The 18,047-nt window shown below is 52.4% G+C and overlaps 2 protein-coding genes across 3 annotated transcripts in view; one reads left to right on the top strand and one right to left on the bottom strand.

Moving 5' to 3' along the window:
• The first annotated feature begins 198 nt into the window (after positions 1–198).
• On the top strand, positions 199–16,021 carry LOC112444193 (uncharacterized). The gene is made up of 3 exons (XM_059881100.1): positions 199–938; positions 8,455–8,527; positions 13,008–16,021. Exons 1-3 carry the CDS (start codon positions 889–891, stop codon positions 13,656–13,658), a joined length of 774 nt encoding a protein of 257 aa, XP_059737083.1. The 5' UTR covers positions 199–888; the 3' UTR covers positions 13,659–16,021.
• MALT1 (MALT1 paracaspase) overlaps positions 14,725–18,047 on the bottom strand; it is a 66,346-nt gene continuing 63,023 nt past the window's right edge. For both annotated transcript variants that reach the window (XM_002697836.7, XM_005224359.5), the window contains one exon: positions 14,725–17,331. In XM_002697836.7, the coding sequence (XP_002697882.2) occupies positions 16,891–17,331 (441 nt within the window). In that variant the 3' untranslated portion in view covers positions 14,725–16,890. The remainder of the gene's footprint in view (positions 17,332–18,047) is intronic.

Below are 18,047 nucleotides of genomic sequence, written 5' to 3'. Positions count from 1 at the left end.
AATGGCAACCCACTCCAGTATTCTTGCCTGGGAAATCCCATGGACAGAGGAGCCTGGGGGCTACAGTCTATGAGGTCACCAAGAGTTGGGTGCCACTTAGTAACAGAATGTTTTTCTTTATTCCTTTCTATATAAATTTCCTAAATACGATGAGCATTACTTTTAAAACAAAATTTTTTAAGCAGAAAAAGGAATATGACAGAAAGAACACTGCTCAAGTCAAAGAGAATGGTGTTGTCCCAGGTCTCTGTTGGCAGGGTCAGCTCGCACAGGCCAGGCAGCCCTGCTGGGCTTGGGGCTGGCTCATCTCCACCGGCCACCAGTGCGTGTCTGCTCAGAGAACCATGAAAATCACCTGAGCACTTACAAACGTCCTTCCCAGAGTCCCAGCCCAGACTCACTGAATCTGAACTTGTAAGGGGTGGTAGGATAGGGTGCGGCATCCGCATGGATACTTGTAAACAGCAGCTGCTGCTGCTGCTGAGTCGCTTCAGTCATGTTGGACTCTGTGCGACCCCATAGACGGCAGCCCACCAGGATCCACCGTCCCTGGGTCCCTGGGATTCTCCAGGCAAGAACACTGGAGTGGGGTGCCATTTCCTTCTCCAGTGCATGAAAGTGAAAGTGAAGTCGCTCAGTCGTGTCCGACTCTGTGCGACCCCAACGGCAGCCCACCAGGCTCCCCGGTCCCTGAGATTCTCCAGGCAAGAACACTGGAGTGGGGTGCCATTGCCTTCTCCGTTAAACAGCGACTCATGTCCCCTAATGAGCAGTTTCGGGGCGAGCACCCCGCACTGCACCCTCTGAGGAAGGCCCCGCGGGGTGTGGACCGCTCCTCCCAGCAGAGCTGCAGCCCCACTGCGGGGCAGAGCGGGAAGGGCGGCGGCCATGGCGGAGGCACACTGTGCGTTCTCCCGGCGTCTCGGCTGCAGGCAGAGGTGAGACGCGTGATCCACACGCACAGACAGTGAGTCGGAACCAAACAAAAGCGCGTGTCTCACCGGGGCCGCCGGTGTCCCCTTCGTGCAGGTGCCCTGGGGGTCAGAGGGGCACCTTCGCGGCCCCCCGACTCACCTCGTGTCGGGGGGCTGGGGCCTGGCTTTTGGGGGGTCTGTGGTTGAGGAGAGGCCTGGTGGGGGTCAGGCGAAGGGAGCCGTTAGGACGAGGCCGTGCGTGGCCCTCTCGCCGCGGGGCCAATGGGGCGCGGCCACCCCGCGCTGGCCAGGCTCCCGGCCGCCTCTGGAGCCTGGAGATGAGGGCAGTTCCGTCCTGCGCGGGCCCCTCCGGCCGCTTCTGCGGGAAGGGGGCTGGGCCTGCCGCCGGTTCCCTCAGCAACGGGGCCTGGCCCGGCTCCCCCGTGCGGGGCCCCGGCCGGGAAGAGGGAGCGGCGGCCTCTCCGGGCCTGACCTCCTCCGGGGCGGTGGGCGCCCCCGGGCACCCGCTTCCAGCGGGCGGTGCGACGCCTCGGGCCCTCCCTGGACGGAGGAGGCCGCAGAGCGGCCCGTGGGCGCAGCCGGGCTCGTTGTTTCCGCGCCGAAACGCGGGTGCGGCGGGGCCGGCGGGGAGGAGGCGGCAGGAGCCTGGGGTGAGCCTTCCCTCCGGTGAGGAGGCGCGGCCCCGCTGCCTGCGGCTGCCCCTGGCCTCCCGCCCCCGAGCTCGCGCTGGGCATTTTCTGACCAGCCTGTCGAAACGAGTAAGCATCCTTCTCAGCGTTTCTGTTTCCAGGGCCTCTTAATGGCTTCTCCCACCGGATTCCCCTTGGCCGCGGGATCCGCAGGCTTCCGCCCGCCCCGCTCCACCTCCTCTCCCGTGTTGCCGGGTCCTTTCTCCCCCGCTGCCTCATTCTCTCCCCCCACGTTGCTTCTCGCCACCTGTCTTTTATTTCCTTCTCTCACGCCCGCGCACACACACAGACATGTGCACACACAGACACGCACATACACAGACATGCGCACACACACAGACATGCGCACACACACACAGACATGCACACACACGCACACACAGAGACATGCACACACTCAGACATGCACACACTCAGACATGTGCACACACATACAGACATGCACACACACATGCACACACATAGATAGGCGCACACACAGATACGCACACACAGACACGCGCACACACAGACATGCGCACACACATACATGCACACATACATGCACACACACATGCACACACATAGACATGCGCACACACAGGCACGCGCACACACAGACATGCGCACACACACACGCACACAGAGACATGCGCACACACACGCACACAGACATGCACACACACAGACATGCGCACACACAGACGTGCACACAGACATGCACACACACACACAAACAGACATGCGCACACACACAGACATGCGCACACACACCCTGTTGCAAAGACGAAAAGCCTCCCATCTTCTTTCTAGCCTCAGTTTTCTGTCAGGAAAATAAAAGTCCTGATGGCCTTGAGGGGAGTCGATAAAGCCATCCAGGCCTAGAGACATTGGCAAACTTTGTGAACCGGAGAGGCCCCGCTTTAGAGAGCTGTCCCTACTTATGTTTAGGTGTCTTGGTACTGAGCGATGTGAGCTTTCAGATCTGGAAACAGCTGCTGCACAAGGACCACTTTCCTGACCACGCCCGGGGAGAGAGATGCTAGTGTACTTCACACGCTTTACATTCTCAGAAATACTATTGCTGTCTTCCGCAGGTACCCCTTGCTGTTTTAAGGGACTTCCACAAGGCCATTTCCTTAGGGACTGTTGTTTCAACCTGGGAAATGTCATGCTGTGGAGTGTCACGTGGAGCGGGTTCTGTCACCCTTCCATGAGGTAGCTTTTTGTTGTTGGAGCATCATCAAAAATACTCAGGATCCAGTGAACTGAAAGTCCCTCAGTCGTGTCCAACTCTTTGCCATCCCATGGACTATACACTCCATGGAATTCTCCAGGTCAGAATACTGGAGTTTGTAGCCCTTCCCTTTTCCAGGGGATCTTCCCAACCCAGGGATCGAACCCAAGTCTCCTACATTGTAGGCGGATTCTTTACCAACTGAGCCACCAGGGAAGCCCCACACGTCCCTGACCCACAGCCAAATAAAAAGATGCTGGTTCGTTTTTCACAGGGAGGAATGGGACCCCTAGTCCAGCCAGCATCTTTCTTAAACCTGCCAGCACCTTGGTCCCCAGCCCTTCACTTCCAACTTCTGCAGGTAGGGTTGCTGTGAAGATTAAAGCAGTTTATGTGTGCTGAACTTGGAGCTCAGGGCCTGGTGCACAGTGAACAGTAGTAATAGCAATAGTAATATTGCCTTTGACCTTCTGGCCATGGGAATGAACCTCTGTTATCTCCATGCGTGCCATAAACTAGTGCAAGGGTTATTAACCTTGATTCACAGAGATGGACGCTCAGGCAGGTTCAGGAACCAGCCCAGGGTCACCCAGCCAGTTAGACGGTGCCCTCCGGGTTTGAACTCAAAGCGCTCAGCATCACACAAGCTCTGTCCCAAGCGTTCGCTGTCTTTCCAGCCGTCGTGACAGTATTGTAAATGGTTTGCTTAGCCCGAGTCCCTGGAGGTTTGTTCTGTGGCGAGAAGTCCATTATGTCAACGCCTTTGAAATCAGCTGGAGGCAGTCCTCCGGTGCGTGGCTTTTAGTGCCTCCTGAGCAGGTGGAGAAAGAAGAGCAGTGACCCTGGGGTGCTTTGCAGCTCGAGCAGGGCTCCTTGTGCCCCCCAGGTTCTCTGGCGAGGCTGGGGAGGCAGAGGAGATGGCTGTTCCCACGCTCTTGTGATTTGCAGGAAAAGGAAGGCTCCCTACAGCGTATCCTCTAGATCCAGATGGTCTGATATGAAAGCATCCGAAGAGCCAACATTAAAGAATCATTTTTCTGAGGTCTTTCCTCTCTCTAGAGTCCTCTTTCCAAAGGAAAGATGCCCACAAGCACCAGGGTGACCATCTCCCTGCAGGGCAGTGAAGCGTCAGCATCCAGGGCTGGGGAGGAAAGAGAACTCGAGACAAAGGAGAGAGGCGGGCATCTCGGTGTTCTTCCCAGGCGTCCTGGGGAGTATGTTTAATTCGATGTTGGTTTCATGATCTTGGTGGGTTTTCTTGCTGCTCTCTGCTCCTTTTTTGACCAAGAAGGGGAAAGAGGGATGACAGATGAAGGGGTGTGGGTGGAGGGTGGGAGTTAAGGGAGGGATTGGACTTCTGTGGTGGCTCAGAGATAAAGAACCCGCTGCCAATGCAGGAGATGTGGGTTCGATCCCTGGGTCGGGAAGATCCCCTGGAGAAAGAAATGGCAGCCCACTCCAGTATTCTTGCCCAGGAAATCTCATGGACAGAGGAGCCTGGCAGGATGGAGTCCATGGGGTTGCAAAAGGGTATTGACTTAACAAGGGGAGGGTTGGCTGCCTGGCTGAATGGAGGTGAATGGATGCGAGGGAAGTTGTATCTCACCCCTGGCAACCCACTCCAGTATTCTTGCCTGGAGAATCCCATGGACAGAGGAGTCTGGCAGGCTACACTCCGTGAAGTCTCAAGAGTCGGACATGACTGAGAGACCAAACCACCAACACACGCGTGTGCACAGATGCCACAGACACACCCTATATGCGGACTCCCCCCCTCCCCCTCCCCCTGCAGTATTTAAAGAGAATAACAGTGCCCCCTGGTGGCTATTTACAAACAAAGTGAAGAGAAGTCGCTCAGTCGTGCAGACTCTTTGCGACCCCATGGACAGTAGCCTGCAAGAAGCTCCTTCGTCCATGGGATTTTCCAGGCAAGAGTAGTGGAGTGGGTTGCCATTGCCTTCTCCAGGAGATCCTCCTGACCCAGGGATTGAACCCAGGTCTCCCGCATTGTAGGCAGACGCTTTACCGTCTAAGCCACCAGGCAAGAGTTACAAACAAGACGCCTCTAAACCTCCACTGAAGAAGACACAGTTATGCTACTCTGTACGTAATTTACACGGGGCAGTCGAAAGTGCCCCACGGCCTGCTTGTCCTTTTCTTGGAAAATGAACCGAGCCCTAAACGTCCTTCTGAGAAGACTTTTGTAGCATTCCCGGGGGTCGTCAGGGTGGGCGGAAAATACCTAGAAAACAGCTCCCAAACAGAACGCCTTGTCCTTGGTATCTTGAGTCCCTGGCTTCGTGCTTACTTGGGAAAGAAGCAGCAGGCTTAAGGAACGGGGATGGGTGAAGAAAGTCTTGATTTCAGTAATTGATTCCAGCCACCGTGTATTTTATCTGTAAGCTGCAGCAAGAGCAGAGAACCCCGCACCGTCAGTATCATCAGTTTCTGCTTCTCTGACTTAAGCTTGGTCTCTCCAGTAATGGCCTGTCTCCCCTCGATACAATTAAAAGAAAAGCCATCCATTTGCCTCTCCAAATTCCTATCCTGTAGAGGCACTGTGCATGCGAGCTGATGACATCAGGGTGAATGCAGACATACCTGTGGAGCTTTGTTTTCCTCTTAGGAACTCAGACAGCCCAGGTCACAAGTGATCTTTGTCTTATCTTTATCTTATCCAAAAATCAATGAGATTGTGCATACACTGAGCTTAACTCACTGCCTGTACCTCCTAATTGTTCTGTAGCAGCAGCTCTGAATGTATCTGATATGTCTGGAACTCCATTTATGTATAGGAACTAAAAGTTATTTCTAGGGAGCAACATGAATTTTTAAATACTTTGGGATTTTAAAAGGACTCATTAAAAGGCATCGGGATTTCCAACTGTGAGATTTTTTATTTATGTAGGAGTTCAAAGAGTGCTTTGTAAATGCTAGCTTATGAATCTTCACAAAATCCCTTGGAAGTGACTGGCCAAAAAAGGGAACACAGATGAACTGTTAATCTGAGTAATATGGCAGTAAAGTCAGGACAGGGCAAGGAACAAGCTGTTCTCAACCCGCTGACCCCGAGTCTGAAGCCGTAAAACTCCCCTGTAAACAACCTGGATTTGCACTGTGAGTTCTAGGTAAGGGACACTCTTTATTTGCCCCAAGGTGGGGAAGGAATAAAGCTCTGAAAAATAATTGTGGATGAGCCAGGAGCAGGATAATAAGGGAGGAGAATGGAGGAGGGTTCTTGTTTGTCCCTTCTCCTCCCCAACATTTGATTACAGGTGAAATCAGCTGAGAGTGAGAATCAAGAGATGCAGAGAGGAGCGATGTAAGGGGCACCTGGGGGGCTTGCAGGAGGTTTTGGGGGAGGGTCTGTGTCCTTGCCTTTTCAGCTTCTGTTGGCTGCTTAGGTTCCTTGGCTTGTTGCCCCTTCCTCCACTTTCAAGGAGCACCCCTCCAGTCTCTGCTTCCATCATCACATGAGCTTTTCCTTTTTTCTCTAGCTCTCCAGATTTCTCTTGAGAAATCTATATGCAGGTCAGGAAGCAACAGTTAGAACTGGACTTGGAACAACAGACTGGTTCCAAATAGGAAAAGGAGTATGTCAAGGCTGTGTATTGTCACCCTGCTTATTTAACTTATACACAGAGTACATAATGAGAAATGCTGGGCTGGATGAAGCACAAGCTGGAATCAAGATTGCCGAGAGAAATATCAATGACCTCAGACATGCAGATGACACCACCATTATGTCAGAAAGTGAAGAAGAACTAAAGAGCCTCTTGATGAAAGTGAAAGAGGAGAGTGAAAAAGTTGGCTTAAAGCTCAACATTCAGAAAACGAAGATCATAGCATCTGGTCCCATCACTTCATGGCAAATAGATGGAAACTGACAGACCTTATTTGGGGAGCTCCAAAATTACTGCAGATGGTGACTGCAGCCATGAAATTAAAAGACGCTTACTCCTTGGAAGGAAAGTTATGACCAACCTAGACAGCATATTAAAAGGCAGAGACATTACTTTGCCAACAAAGGTCCATCTAGTCAAGGCTATGGTTTTTCCAGTAGTCACATATGGATATAAGAGTTGGACTATAAAGAAAGCTGAGCACTGAAGAATTGATGCTTTTGAACTGTGGTGTTGGAGAAGACTCTTGAGAGTCCCTTGGACTGCAAGGAGATCTAACCAGTCCATCCTAAAGGAGATCAGTCCTGAATATTCATTGGAAGGACTGATGCTGAAGCTGAAGTTCCAATGCTTTTGCCACCTGATGCAAAGAACTGGCTCGTTTGAAAAGACCCTGATGCTGGGAAAGATTGAAGGCAGGAGGACAAGGGGACGACAGAGGATGAGACGATTGGATGGCATCACGGACGCTATGGACATGAGTTTGAGTAAACTCCAGGAGTTGGTGATGGACAGGGAGGCCTGGCGTGCTGCAGGCCATGGGGTCGCAAAGAGTTGAACATGACTGAGTGACTGAACTGAACTAGCTCTCCCCACATTCCTGCTATAAGGATCCTGGTGATGCCGTCGGCTCACTGGGGTAATGCAGGATCATCTCTCCATCTCAAGGTGGTTAACCGCGTTTGCAAAATACCTCTGCCATGTGAGACAGCATTCCCAGGTCCTGGGGACTTGGACACCTCTGGGAGCCATTGTTCTGCCTCCCACACTGAGAAATCAGGGCAGAGAGACTCAGTGACATTTCAAAGAGAAACCTCTATCATATGGAAATCTTTCCATAACATCTGTTTCTCTGAGTCCAAGGAGTGTGGACCATTTCACGTACGAGTTGCCCTTGCACTTCTGAAATATGAAGATGGGACCTGTGCTTCTCCACATGTTCCCCACCTTGGGGGCAAGGGAGGTCACAGCTGGGGCTCTCCTGAGCTAGGGGTGGTGAGACCCTAAAGTTGTACACGTCTTCCTCCAGAAAGTAGGGTGAGCCTTTTAAAGTCCAGCCTTCCATGGGGTCTTAACCACTGGACTGCCAGGGATGTCGCAAGATAAATATTCAAAGCATCAGAGGCAGACACGGCCCCCCTGGAGACAGCGGGCGGGGCTTTTATTGTTCCAATTATTTTTTTTAGTACCCAATATCTGTTGAAACACTTATCTCAAAGTACATTCAAATATCACCTACTTGTACCTATACATGAAAGCAGACCTCGATTACAAAAGATAATGAACGGATAACAAAGGGAAAACGGAAACAGTGTGTTCAAAATGCCTCGGCTACAAACCAATCACCTCCCGGGCTCTGAAGGCTGTAGGTTTTGGTCTGTGAGTGTAGCTGGGTGATGAGGGAATAAACAGACGTAGGTCGTCACCAGTTAGAGTGGCTGACAGGTCCTTCCACGCCGCCGGCCTGTGACAGTGAAGTGGGAGCAGGTTGAGGGGGAAGGTCAGATAGAAAGAGAGGTTAATTAAGCTCATTGTTTGCTCAGCTGCCTGGCGCAGGTGAATACTTTCAAACCTTTTTTTCCCACCACCTACCATTACTTTGAAATAAAAGAGCCAAAATGTATTAAAGCGAAAACAAATGAAGTTCAGGCAAATCAGTTCAGAAACTCATTCGGTGTTTCTTGTTCTACTTTTTCTTTTGGCTCTTTCAGATCAAGGGATGACACGACCTCCTCGCCAGATGCTCTCAGTTCGGATCCCTTCAAGAGCTGGCAGCAAAGGCAGGTGTGAAAGGGACGAAGGGCCAGGCTCGGGGGGTCTTCCTGCTGGAGGGTTCAAGCGTTCTGGGTGTTCTGAGGTGCTTTGGGCAACTTTTTTTTTTTTTCTTTTTGCACTAAGGCGGAAATGGAGGGCATGTGTTGGAAAGAGGTGGTCTGGCTGGTAAGCATGTGCGTGAATGCCCCTGTTAACATTTTTCATGTGCGAATTTACCAATCCAGATGGACAGATTAAGGGCAGTTGGAACTGGTGGTGGCTCTGACCTTGTTCACAGATGGGAAACTCACCCTTCCCCAGGCTTCTCGGCTCCCCTGAGCCAGAATTTCTGCAGTTCTCTCTTAGACACTGCACTTCAGCCCCCGGCAAGTCAGGCAAAGCTGTGTTCACTAGCCAGTTACCTGGAGCTGGTCTGAAGGGTCCAAATGCAGGCTCCACCATTTTCTTCCTCTGTGACCTTGAGCAAGTCCAGCAGTCCTGGGGGCTCCAGTTTCCTCCTCTGTAAAACGGACACAATACCTCCATCCATCACAAAAGCCTGAATGAGAAAAGCAGCTGACATTGTGCCAGGCTCATAGGACCTGCCTGAATACTAGCTGTTGTTGTTATAGGGATTCAAGTTCTGTCTTGCTCAGCTTTGGAGCTCATCAAAGGCCAAATAACCTGAATGCATTTTATTGCTTAAAGTGTTTTGCTGTTTTAGTTGCCAAGTTGTGTCTTGCGACCCCATGGACTGTAGCCTGCCAGGTTCCTCTGTCCGTGGGATTTTCCAGGCAAGAATATGGGACTGGGTTGCCACTTCCTTCTCCGGGGATCTTCCCGATTCAATCCAAGGGATTGAACCCTTGTCTCCTGCACTGACAGGCCGAGTCTTTATCACTGAGCCACCAGGGAAGTCTAAAACGTTTTGGGGCCCAATTATCATCACTTCCCACTGACATTTCATTTGCATACTGTACAGATTGTTTTCAGAGTGATATTTGAGAGGATTTTGAATAACCTTTGGGCTTCCCTGGTGGCTCAGCTGGTGAAGAATCTGCCTGCAATGCAGGAGACCTGGGTTTGGTCCCTGGGTTGGGAAGATCCCCTGGAGAAGGGAATGGCTACCCACTGCAGTATTCTGGCCTGGAGAATTCCGTAGACTGCATAGTCCACGGGGTCGCAAAGAGTCGGACACAACTGAGTGACTTTCACTTTCTTTCACTTTGAATAACCTTTGGTTCTGTTTCTGAACATGGGCAGGGATCCCTTTGGGGGTGCTCCCTACTACTCCCAGTTGAGTTGCAGGTTTTGTCTGGCTAGTGTCTGGGGAAGGCTGGGGGCAGATGTGACTGAAGTGGACAGGAAACCCCCACCCAGCCCCTTGAAGCAGAGGGGTCTGGAAAGTTTGTAGGCGCACCATAGCCTGAGAAACCTCTGGGGCCCACCTTGGAATTCCTCCTTTATTTTTCTCAACAAAAGCAATCTCCAGGTCTCGGCCTTTTCTCTGAATTTCACCATATCTGTGCCTTGGGTTCTGTCCATGAAAAATCACAAACTCTAGAGTGGGAGCATTCTGTGCGCACTGGACGGTACTGAACGGTGCCCTTGAAATGGTTTAGATGGGAATGCTCAGGTTTAGGTATATTTGATCCCAGTTATGTGAGTGCCAGGTGGCTTCAGGAGTGTCTGGCTCTTTTTCGACCCCACGGACTGCAGCACCAGAGTAAAGCGGTGAGGGGTCAGGAGGGGCAGTGGCCACTGGCAAGGCCTCATCATGGCTTGGCTGAGTGGCTGCGAACACCGCTGCTCCAGTGGCCCTTCCCGAGGCTCCGGCCTTCCCTGTGCTCTGGGCTGCAGCGGGAAGCAAGCTCTCAGGTTGTAAAAAACCCACGCAGAAGTGAAGGACAAACGAGCTTGCACTGCCCTCTGCTGGGCTCCCAGCGCATACCCACCACTGGAAGGACATGCTGAAGCTGAAGCTCCAACACTTTGGCCACCTGATGCCAAGAGCTGACTCACTGGAAAAGACCCTGATGCTGGGAAAGCTTGAGGGCAGGAGAAGGGGATGACAGAGGATGAGGTGGTGGGATGGCATCACCGACTCGATGGACATGAGTTTGAGCAAGCTTCGAAAGTTGGTGATGGACAGGGAGGCCTGGGGTGCTGCAGTCCATGGGGTTGCAGAGTTGGACACGACTGAGCGACTGAACTGAACTGAACTGAACTCACCCAGAACTCAACAAAACACAAGGTAAGGCCTGGTCCAGAGAGCCAGGCAGGCCCCGGAGGATGGTGCAGACCTGGAGTCCTGAAAGGGGGCCCCCAACCCCTTCAGGCCCGCTGGTCCCTGCTGCTCAGGCCCCAGAGTTTCTCACTGGGGTCCGAGCCCTCCTCGGAGGGTGCAGCGGACGTCACCACCAGCAAGCCGCCCTGGCTCTCCCCTTCTGGCTGTGAGCATCAGCTGCTCCCCTGCTGGGGAGGGTTAGTCACTGAGTCTGTCTGACTCTTGCGACCTCATAGGCTGTAGCCCATCGGCTCCTTTGCTTCTCCGGGGGATCTTCCCCACGAGCTGTTCGTGTGTTTTGGATCTGATTAGGTTGAAGTGAGCTGACAGGAGTTTGTGATCAGCGGGGGAAGGTTTGAGTTCATTTCTGTGTGACAAGGTCGAGGGGACCCCAGGGAGGTGCGTGGTTGGGCTACCAGGAACAGTCCTCCGTCCGGGAGGAGCGGGTCAAGGAAGCGAGAGGAAAGCTGGGTCATCACGGCGGAGCTGAACGTACAGAGCAGTGGGAGAGGACAGAGCGTGAGAGAGCAAGACACGGGATAAAGAGCTGGCTGTGTTATTCAGGACGAGGGGAAAGAACGCGTGGTTTAAAATCCTTAGAAACTTTTTTGGGTCACGCCGTGCGGCTTGTGGGATCTCAGGTCCCCGACGAGGGGCTGAACCCAGGCCACGACGGCCAAGGCGCCAAATCCGAACCACTGCGCCACCAGGGACCTCCCTGGAGACAAGCTTCTGTTTTAAATGTTGAGATCCCCTCCGTTCTGCCATTTCTCGAGACAGTGAGTGTCTGGACTGGCGGGGGCGCGCGTCTGCCTTGGGACCAGGAGGGGGCGCAGGAGACTAACAGCAGCGGGGAAGCGGCCGCTCGGCCGGCTCCGCCCGCTCTCCGCTCTCCTCCGTGTCCTTCCCAGCCGCTCGGGGCTGGAGTCGGAGGTGCCTCACCCGCGAGCTGCCATCCTGTGCTGGTTCCTACGGCGGTCACAACCCATTTTCACCAGCTTGGCGACATGAAACAACGGAAGTTTATTGTCTCCAAGTTCTGGAGGCCAGAAATCCAAACTTCGTGTCAATGGGCAGAAAGTGAGGTCTTGGCGGGGCCGTTCTCCCGTGGGAGAGTCTGCAGGGCACGCCTTCCCTGCCTCTTCAGCTTGTAGGGGGCGCGCGCTCAGCTTGCGGCTGTGCCGCGCGTGCCCGCCTCACCTTCACACGACCTCTACTGGGCCTTGTCTTCTTTTCCGCCTCTTACACGCACAGACACTTGCCACTGGGGTAGGGACCGCCCTCATTCAGGATGGTCTCGCATCCAGATCCTTTTTTTTTTTTTTTTTGCCTATTTTCTTATAAATGTTTTTCGGCTGCACCACGCGGCTTGCAGGATCTTAGTTCCCCACCAGGGACTGAGCACAAAGGATTGTGCTTTTCCTTAGCAGTGAAATCACAGAGCCCTAATCGCTGGACCACCAGGGAATTCCCTCCAGATGCTTAGTTATATCTGCTAAGACAATATTTCCAAATAAGGTTGCAGTCACAGGTTCTGGGGGATTAAGAGATACCTTTGCTGCTATTGCTAAGTCGCTTCAGTTGTGTCCGACTCTGTGCGACCCCATAGACGCAGCCCACCAGGCTCCCACGTCCCTGGGATTCTCCAGGCAAGAAAACTGGAGTGGGCTGCCATTGCCTTGGTGTGGGGGGGCGCTATTCAGCCCACTACACCTTTCTTTTCTCTGCAGTTTAATAACCTGGTGGGTGACCTATGTTTTGTTTTTACTATGTGCCTGCTCATGCTTTTATTGGGTGACCTTACCTAATGCTTACTAGTACGCCTGAGTATTCAATGGAAGGACTGATGCTGAAACTCCAATACTCTGGCCACCTGATGTGAAGAACTGACTCACTGAAAAAGACCCTGGTGCTGGGAAAGATTGAAGGCAGGAGAAGAAGGGGACGACAGAGGATGAGATGGCTGGATGGCATCACTGACTCGATGGACATGAGTTTGAGTGAACTCCGGGAGTTGGTGATGGACAGGGAGGCCTGGCGTGCTGCAGTCCATGGGGTTGCTAAGAGTCGGATACGACTGAGTAACAAGAACAAGGAGCCCTGCGGCAGATGGTACTTGGGAGAAAAGTGAGGCTTAAGAGATGAGAGGGCTGGGCTTTGAACCCAGGGGAGCTGTCCTCTTGAGCCTAAGCCTTTTAATTTCATGCTGCCTCTTCTTGGTAGGATCACATCTCTACCAGGAAGGCTGCTGTGGCTAGAAGCATCAGAGTGGCTAAGGAAATCTGCAGTTTTATGGAAGAAAGTGGGATTGTAGCTTCTCAGCTTAAGCCCTGTAATCCCGGAGCAAGCCTCGTCACCAGCATCGTCACGGAGAGGACACAGAACGCGCAGCATAGGGAGGACACCTCTGTCCTCCCGCACAGCCACCTGCCCCTCTCCAGGTGCCTGGCATTCTGGACTTCAGGCCCGTGGGCGCCAGTGTGGGCGCTGCCTCAGGGCAGGGGGCAGCCTGTCGGTGGGCAGCTGCTGGCAGCACGCCCACGGTCACCAGCCCACACGGGGGTGGCAGCAGGTGCCCAGGCAGCTCAGTCCATGCCCAGGCGCCACGGGTGGAGGCTGAGGGTGGGGGGCTCTAAAGAGCCACCTTTCTGGTCCTTTTATGAGCGGCACCTGCAGGGCGCACCCGGGCCCTGCGCTAAGGAAGCTGGCCGAGCTCAGGGAGGGCTGGGGCGGTGGGGGCCCGACGGCTTCTCCCCTGGCTCCCGGCTGCTCACCCACGAGGGCAGCAGTGGCCCGAGGTGGCCCTGGAAGCAGACACAGGGCGTGTGGCGGACTCGTCCGGGGTCGGCTGAGCCTGCCGGCACCTGTGCGTGAGGCACGGGGTCTCTCTGAAGTCCTCCCCCAGGGCTGATTTAGGAATCGGGGACTCTGGAGAGCCCCAGTCTTCCCACCTAGGCGCCCCGGGCATCTGAAGCTGGGCTCAGCGTCGACCTTGGGCATGCTCACATCCTCTGGACCAGACGTGAAACCTGGGGGCCTGCAGCCTACAAGGGCCCTTCCATCCCCTCACGGCCCCGCTGTCGTCCCTGGGGCTGTGGCTTCTGGGACGAGGTCTCGGGAGGCCGGCCCCAGGCTAACCGGGGCCCCGAGACCGCAGGCGTGTGCTCAGAAAGCTAGCTCCCAGGTGGTGCCAGCCGACCCTTCCATTTTGGAAGCAGGCTGCCCGTGGCCCAGCCGCAAAGAGGCCTCTGTCCACCCATGGGTCTTCAGCAGGAGGCTGGCCATGCAGCTCAGGTGGGCAGGACACTGTGAAAGTCCTTCTCCTTCCTCACTGCAGTCTTTGGGGACGTCCGTCTGAATCAGCAGACAAAGCAGCGCTGAGGTCTCACCACCATTACAGTTCCTGCAGCCCCGGTTTGGGCCCCGGTCAGCCGTGTTGGTGACATCTGCCAACAGGGTCCAGGGCCTAACACTGAGGGGAAAGCTGGTTCTGAGGGTCACTTTAAGACACGGACACTTCATGGGTCAGGCCTGAGATGTGTGGAGTCAGCAGACAGCGGCTAGGATGGCTCTCAGACCAGCAGGGGGAGCCTCAGGGCGACCGGGGTTCCGACTGCTAAAGACCTTCTGTCAGAGAGTTTGCTGGCAGCAGACGTGCTGTTGACTGGACTCTGGGCTTAAGCGTCCAGCTCGCCAGCAGCGTTGGTTAACGAGATGGGTGTCTGGGTCAGTTCAGCCTGGATCCCAGATTCATCAGAGTCTCCCCTGGTTCCTAACATGCTTACAGTCTCTTCACCCGTCCCCATGGGTGTGCTTCCAGGGAGGGCTCACCTGGCCGTCCCCAACAGGCACACTTCATCTTCCCGGTGGGAATGCCACTGTGTGCCCCGAAACGAGGTTATTTCCTGGGACCACAACAAGGTCAGGTGACCCCAAAGTGTAAAATCCAGTTTTAATTTATTGTTAATGAGCTGTACCCCAATACACGATGAAAAGTTAAACAAAACAATGTTAATGGTCACTTTTCTCTTTATGAACAGGATCCTCACTCACGATTCTGTGTGAATTTGCCAATTTACTTATTTATAGTTTGTTTATAATCCCCAAGTCAACACTTGCAGCCCTTCGATGACCATTCATGGACGTGTGCAGACGGTTGACGAGTTGATCTCCCCGACGTGCATGTTCTCAGCTGAGGAGAAACGAGGCCGCGCCCTGCCTTCTTGTTTCAGCTCCCCTGCAGACATGGCCAGAAGATGCAGGCAGTGCAGGGCGAGCTCTGCCTCTGGGCCCGCCCGATGGGTCTGGGTCCCCACGCTGGCCCGTTAGCCAGGGGGCCTCAGCCAAGTCAGTCAGTACTTCTGAACCTCATTTTTTTAATACAGCAAAACAGATCTACCAGGATAAATTGTTTTTAGGAGTTAAGGTTATAGTCTAATAGTCTATTTGAGATATGTATGTGTGTAAAACACACACACGCTCCCCCCAGGAGCAATGGCTCTGTATTTGCTAATTTAGTATTCACAGTGACACTGCAGAATATTACTATGGTGAATAACAAGATAATTTATATATGACTCATTAAACCAAGCTTGCATTCCTGGGGTATATCTCACTTGCTCATGGTGTAAGACCCTTTTTATATGTTGCTAGACTTAGTTTGCTAGGGTTTTGATGATTTTTTGTGTCTATAGTCATAATAGCTAATACTCTACAGTTTTCCTGTGATGTCTTTGATTTTGTATTACGGTATGCTTTTGAACTGTTATGTTGGAGAAGACTCTTGAGAGTCCCTTGGACAGCAAGGAGATCAAACCAGTCAATCCTAAAGGAAATCAACTTTGAACATTCTTTGGAAGGACTGATGCTGATGCTGAAGTTCCAATATGCTGGCCACCTGATGTGAAGAGCCGACTCATTGGAAAGGACCCTGATGCTGGGAGGGATTGGGGGCAGGAGAAGGGGACGACAGATGAGATGGCTGGGTGGCATCACCGACTCAATGGACATGAGTTTAAGCAGGCTCCAGGAGATGGTGAAGGACAGGGAGGCCTGGTGTGCTGCTGTCCATGGGGTCGCAGAGAGTGTTCTCTCCTCTTCTACTTTTGGGAGGAGTTTACAAAGGATTGGTGCGCCTTCTTTAAATGTCTGTAGAATAGAGCAGTGGAGACATCTAGGCCTGCAATTTTCTTTGGGGATGTCTTAAAATTACTAATTCAACCTTTTCCTTTTACTGCCAGCTGCTTTTTAAACTTGCTTTTTGTAGAACCAAAGGTGATTATCTCCTAAGGCCAGTAAAATTCAATGAGAAAATACATGTATCAAGGAAGTCAGGTCCAGGGTTTATAAGATTCAGGTAAACAGCTACCAAGATTATCCAGTAGCAATATTATCCTGCTGCCTAAAGCTTTACCATAGAAAAACATTTTATTACTTCTCATGTGCTTTCATGACCTTAAGAAATAAGACATTTCAGCCCGTTCTACAAAGACTTATACACAAACCTAACTAGTATTTGTAGCCAAGTCCTGTAATCACAAACTAAAGTTCATGCGCTCCTAGATTATACACATTCTTATTTACACGTCTTTGAGTCTATCTACAGAAATTGTCCTTGTCTCGGAAGCTGTCAGGAAGGCAACGTGTAGTGGAATGAACACTGCAGTAGAAACCTGGCGGCCTCAGCTCCAACTCACAGAAGACGCCTCAGTGCGTTTCTCCCACTGACAAAAATTAGGTGAAGCCTGATCATCACCAAGGTCCTTTTCCTGGTTCTAGAAATACAATGACTTATTCTATAGTAATGCCATTCCCACTGCTCATACTTCAGAGTGGTCAAGAGGAAAACACTGTTATGTACATAAACATATACATGTCCATACTTCATACTTACAGAACAAATTAACCCATCCACAAAATCGTAAGAGGAGGTCTGTAGTTAAATAATTCCAACATCTCAAAGTCCTGAGTTTGCCACGAAATGCCTGTTAACTAATTTTCTCTTGCTACATGTATATCTATTTGCTTTCCCCCTAATATCTCACTTTATGTAAGTACAGTTGGATGAGACATCTATTAATTATGAGAACTTTCAAGAACAAAGAAGTCACTTTTCAGAAATTCTAAGCCCATCAGAGAAAGTGAATGGAATTTCATCCGTTGTCTCTACTGGCACGTTGCTTCTGCCAAACTGACACGAGTAATGGTGGGTGTGATGACTTGAAACGAAGGCGTCCGCAGTCCGACTGCAGCGACAGCCATCTGATGGCATCACGTTGCTTGAGTTACTGAGGTGGGAGTGGTAAGCACCGGAGAAGGAGTCCTGAGGTGGGCGGTAGCGGGCCGCCCCCGCGGCGCTGGCGGCAGAGCTGGGGTAAGGGCCGTTACACATGACACAAGTCTGGAAGCACGTCTTCCTCCCCGAGCCCCGGTGAATGTCGAGTTTAGCAATGAGAGGTTTTCCCACGTTCACCTCCTGCTTTTCCTCTACTGTGTCTTCCAGTCCTGAGTACTGATACGACAGACAGACTGTGAAGACCAGATGCTCCTGGGAAGGAGAAGAGATGAGCTTTGTCATTTTCATCAACCAGGAGAGTGGATCAGTCTTAGAATACCATTCACACACACATCCAGACAAAACCAAACAGCAGCCAAAAAAAGCCAGTCTCACTCTCCTTTCCCAGGTTCCAGACCCTCAAGGTAGTCTTTACGTTTTCCTTATACTAAGAAAGACTAGCTAGAACCAGCTTCCACTTTCCTCATTCCATATATTTAATTAGTATAGACAGAATCACAGAGATCTTGTGTTACATTCCTGATGAACAGTGAAGAGATATTTTTTCAAGCAGCGGAGCTTGGAAAACTGTCTTTCCCTATTACTGGAGACGGGGAATATCTTTTAATGAAACAATAATCGGCTTTATGGGACTTCCCTGGTGGTGCAGTGGATGGGAGTCTGCCTGCCTGTGCAGGGGATGCTGGTTCGATCCCTGTTCAGGGACGATCCCACGTGCCGAGCAGCAAACAAGCCTGTGCCCGCAACTACTGAGCCCACGCTCTAGAGCCTGCGGGCCGCAACCACCAAGCCCGCGGGCGGCAGTCGCTGAAGCTCTGAGCTGGAACTGCTGAAGCCTGTGCGCCTAGAGCCTGTGCTCCGCCACAAGAGATGCCAGCCTAGTGAGAAGCCTAAGCAATGCAACCAGGAGCAGCCCCGCTCCCAGTGACTGGCGGGACGCCCACGTGAGGCCCGAAAACACCCCGCAA

This window comes from Bos taurus, chromosome 24 (assembly GCF_002263795.3).
Source record: "Bos taurus isolate L1 Dominette 01449 registration number 42190680 breed Hereford chromosome 24, ARS-UCD2.0, whole genome shotgun sequence".
NCBI classification, from domain to species: Eukaryota; Metazoa; Chordata; class Mammalia; order Artiodactyla; family Bovidae; genus Bos; species Bos taurus.
This window is presented reverse-complemented; position numbering and strand designations above follow the sequence as displayed.

Bases quoted from the DNA above. Each gene is read 5' to 3' on its own strand.
- LOC112444193 (XM_059881100.1), top strand. From the start codon at position 889: ATGGCGGAGGCACACTGTGCGTTCTCCCGGCGTCTCGGCTGCAGGCAG. The intron at 939-8,454 runs GTGAGACGCGTG...TGGCTCTTTCAG, and splicing joins CGTCTCGGCTGCAGGCAGAG to ATCAAGGGATGACACGACCT. The intron at 8,528-13,007 runs GTGTGAAAGGGA...TCTTCTTGGTAG, and splicing joins AGAGCTGGCAGCAAAGGCAG to GATCACATCTCTACCAGGAA.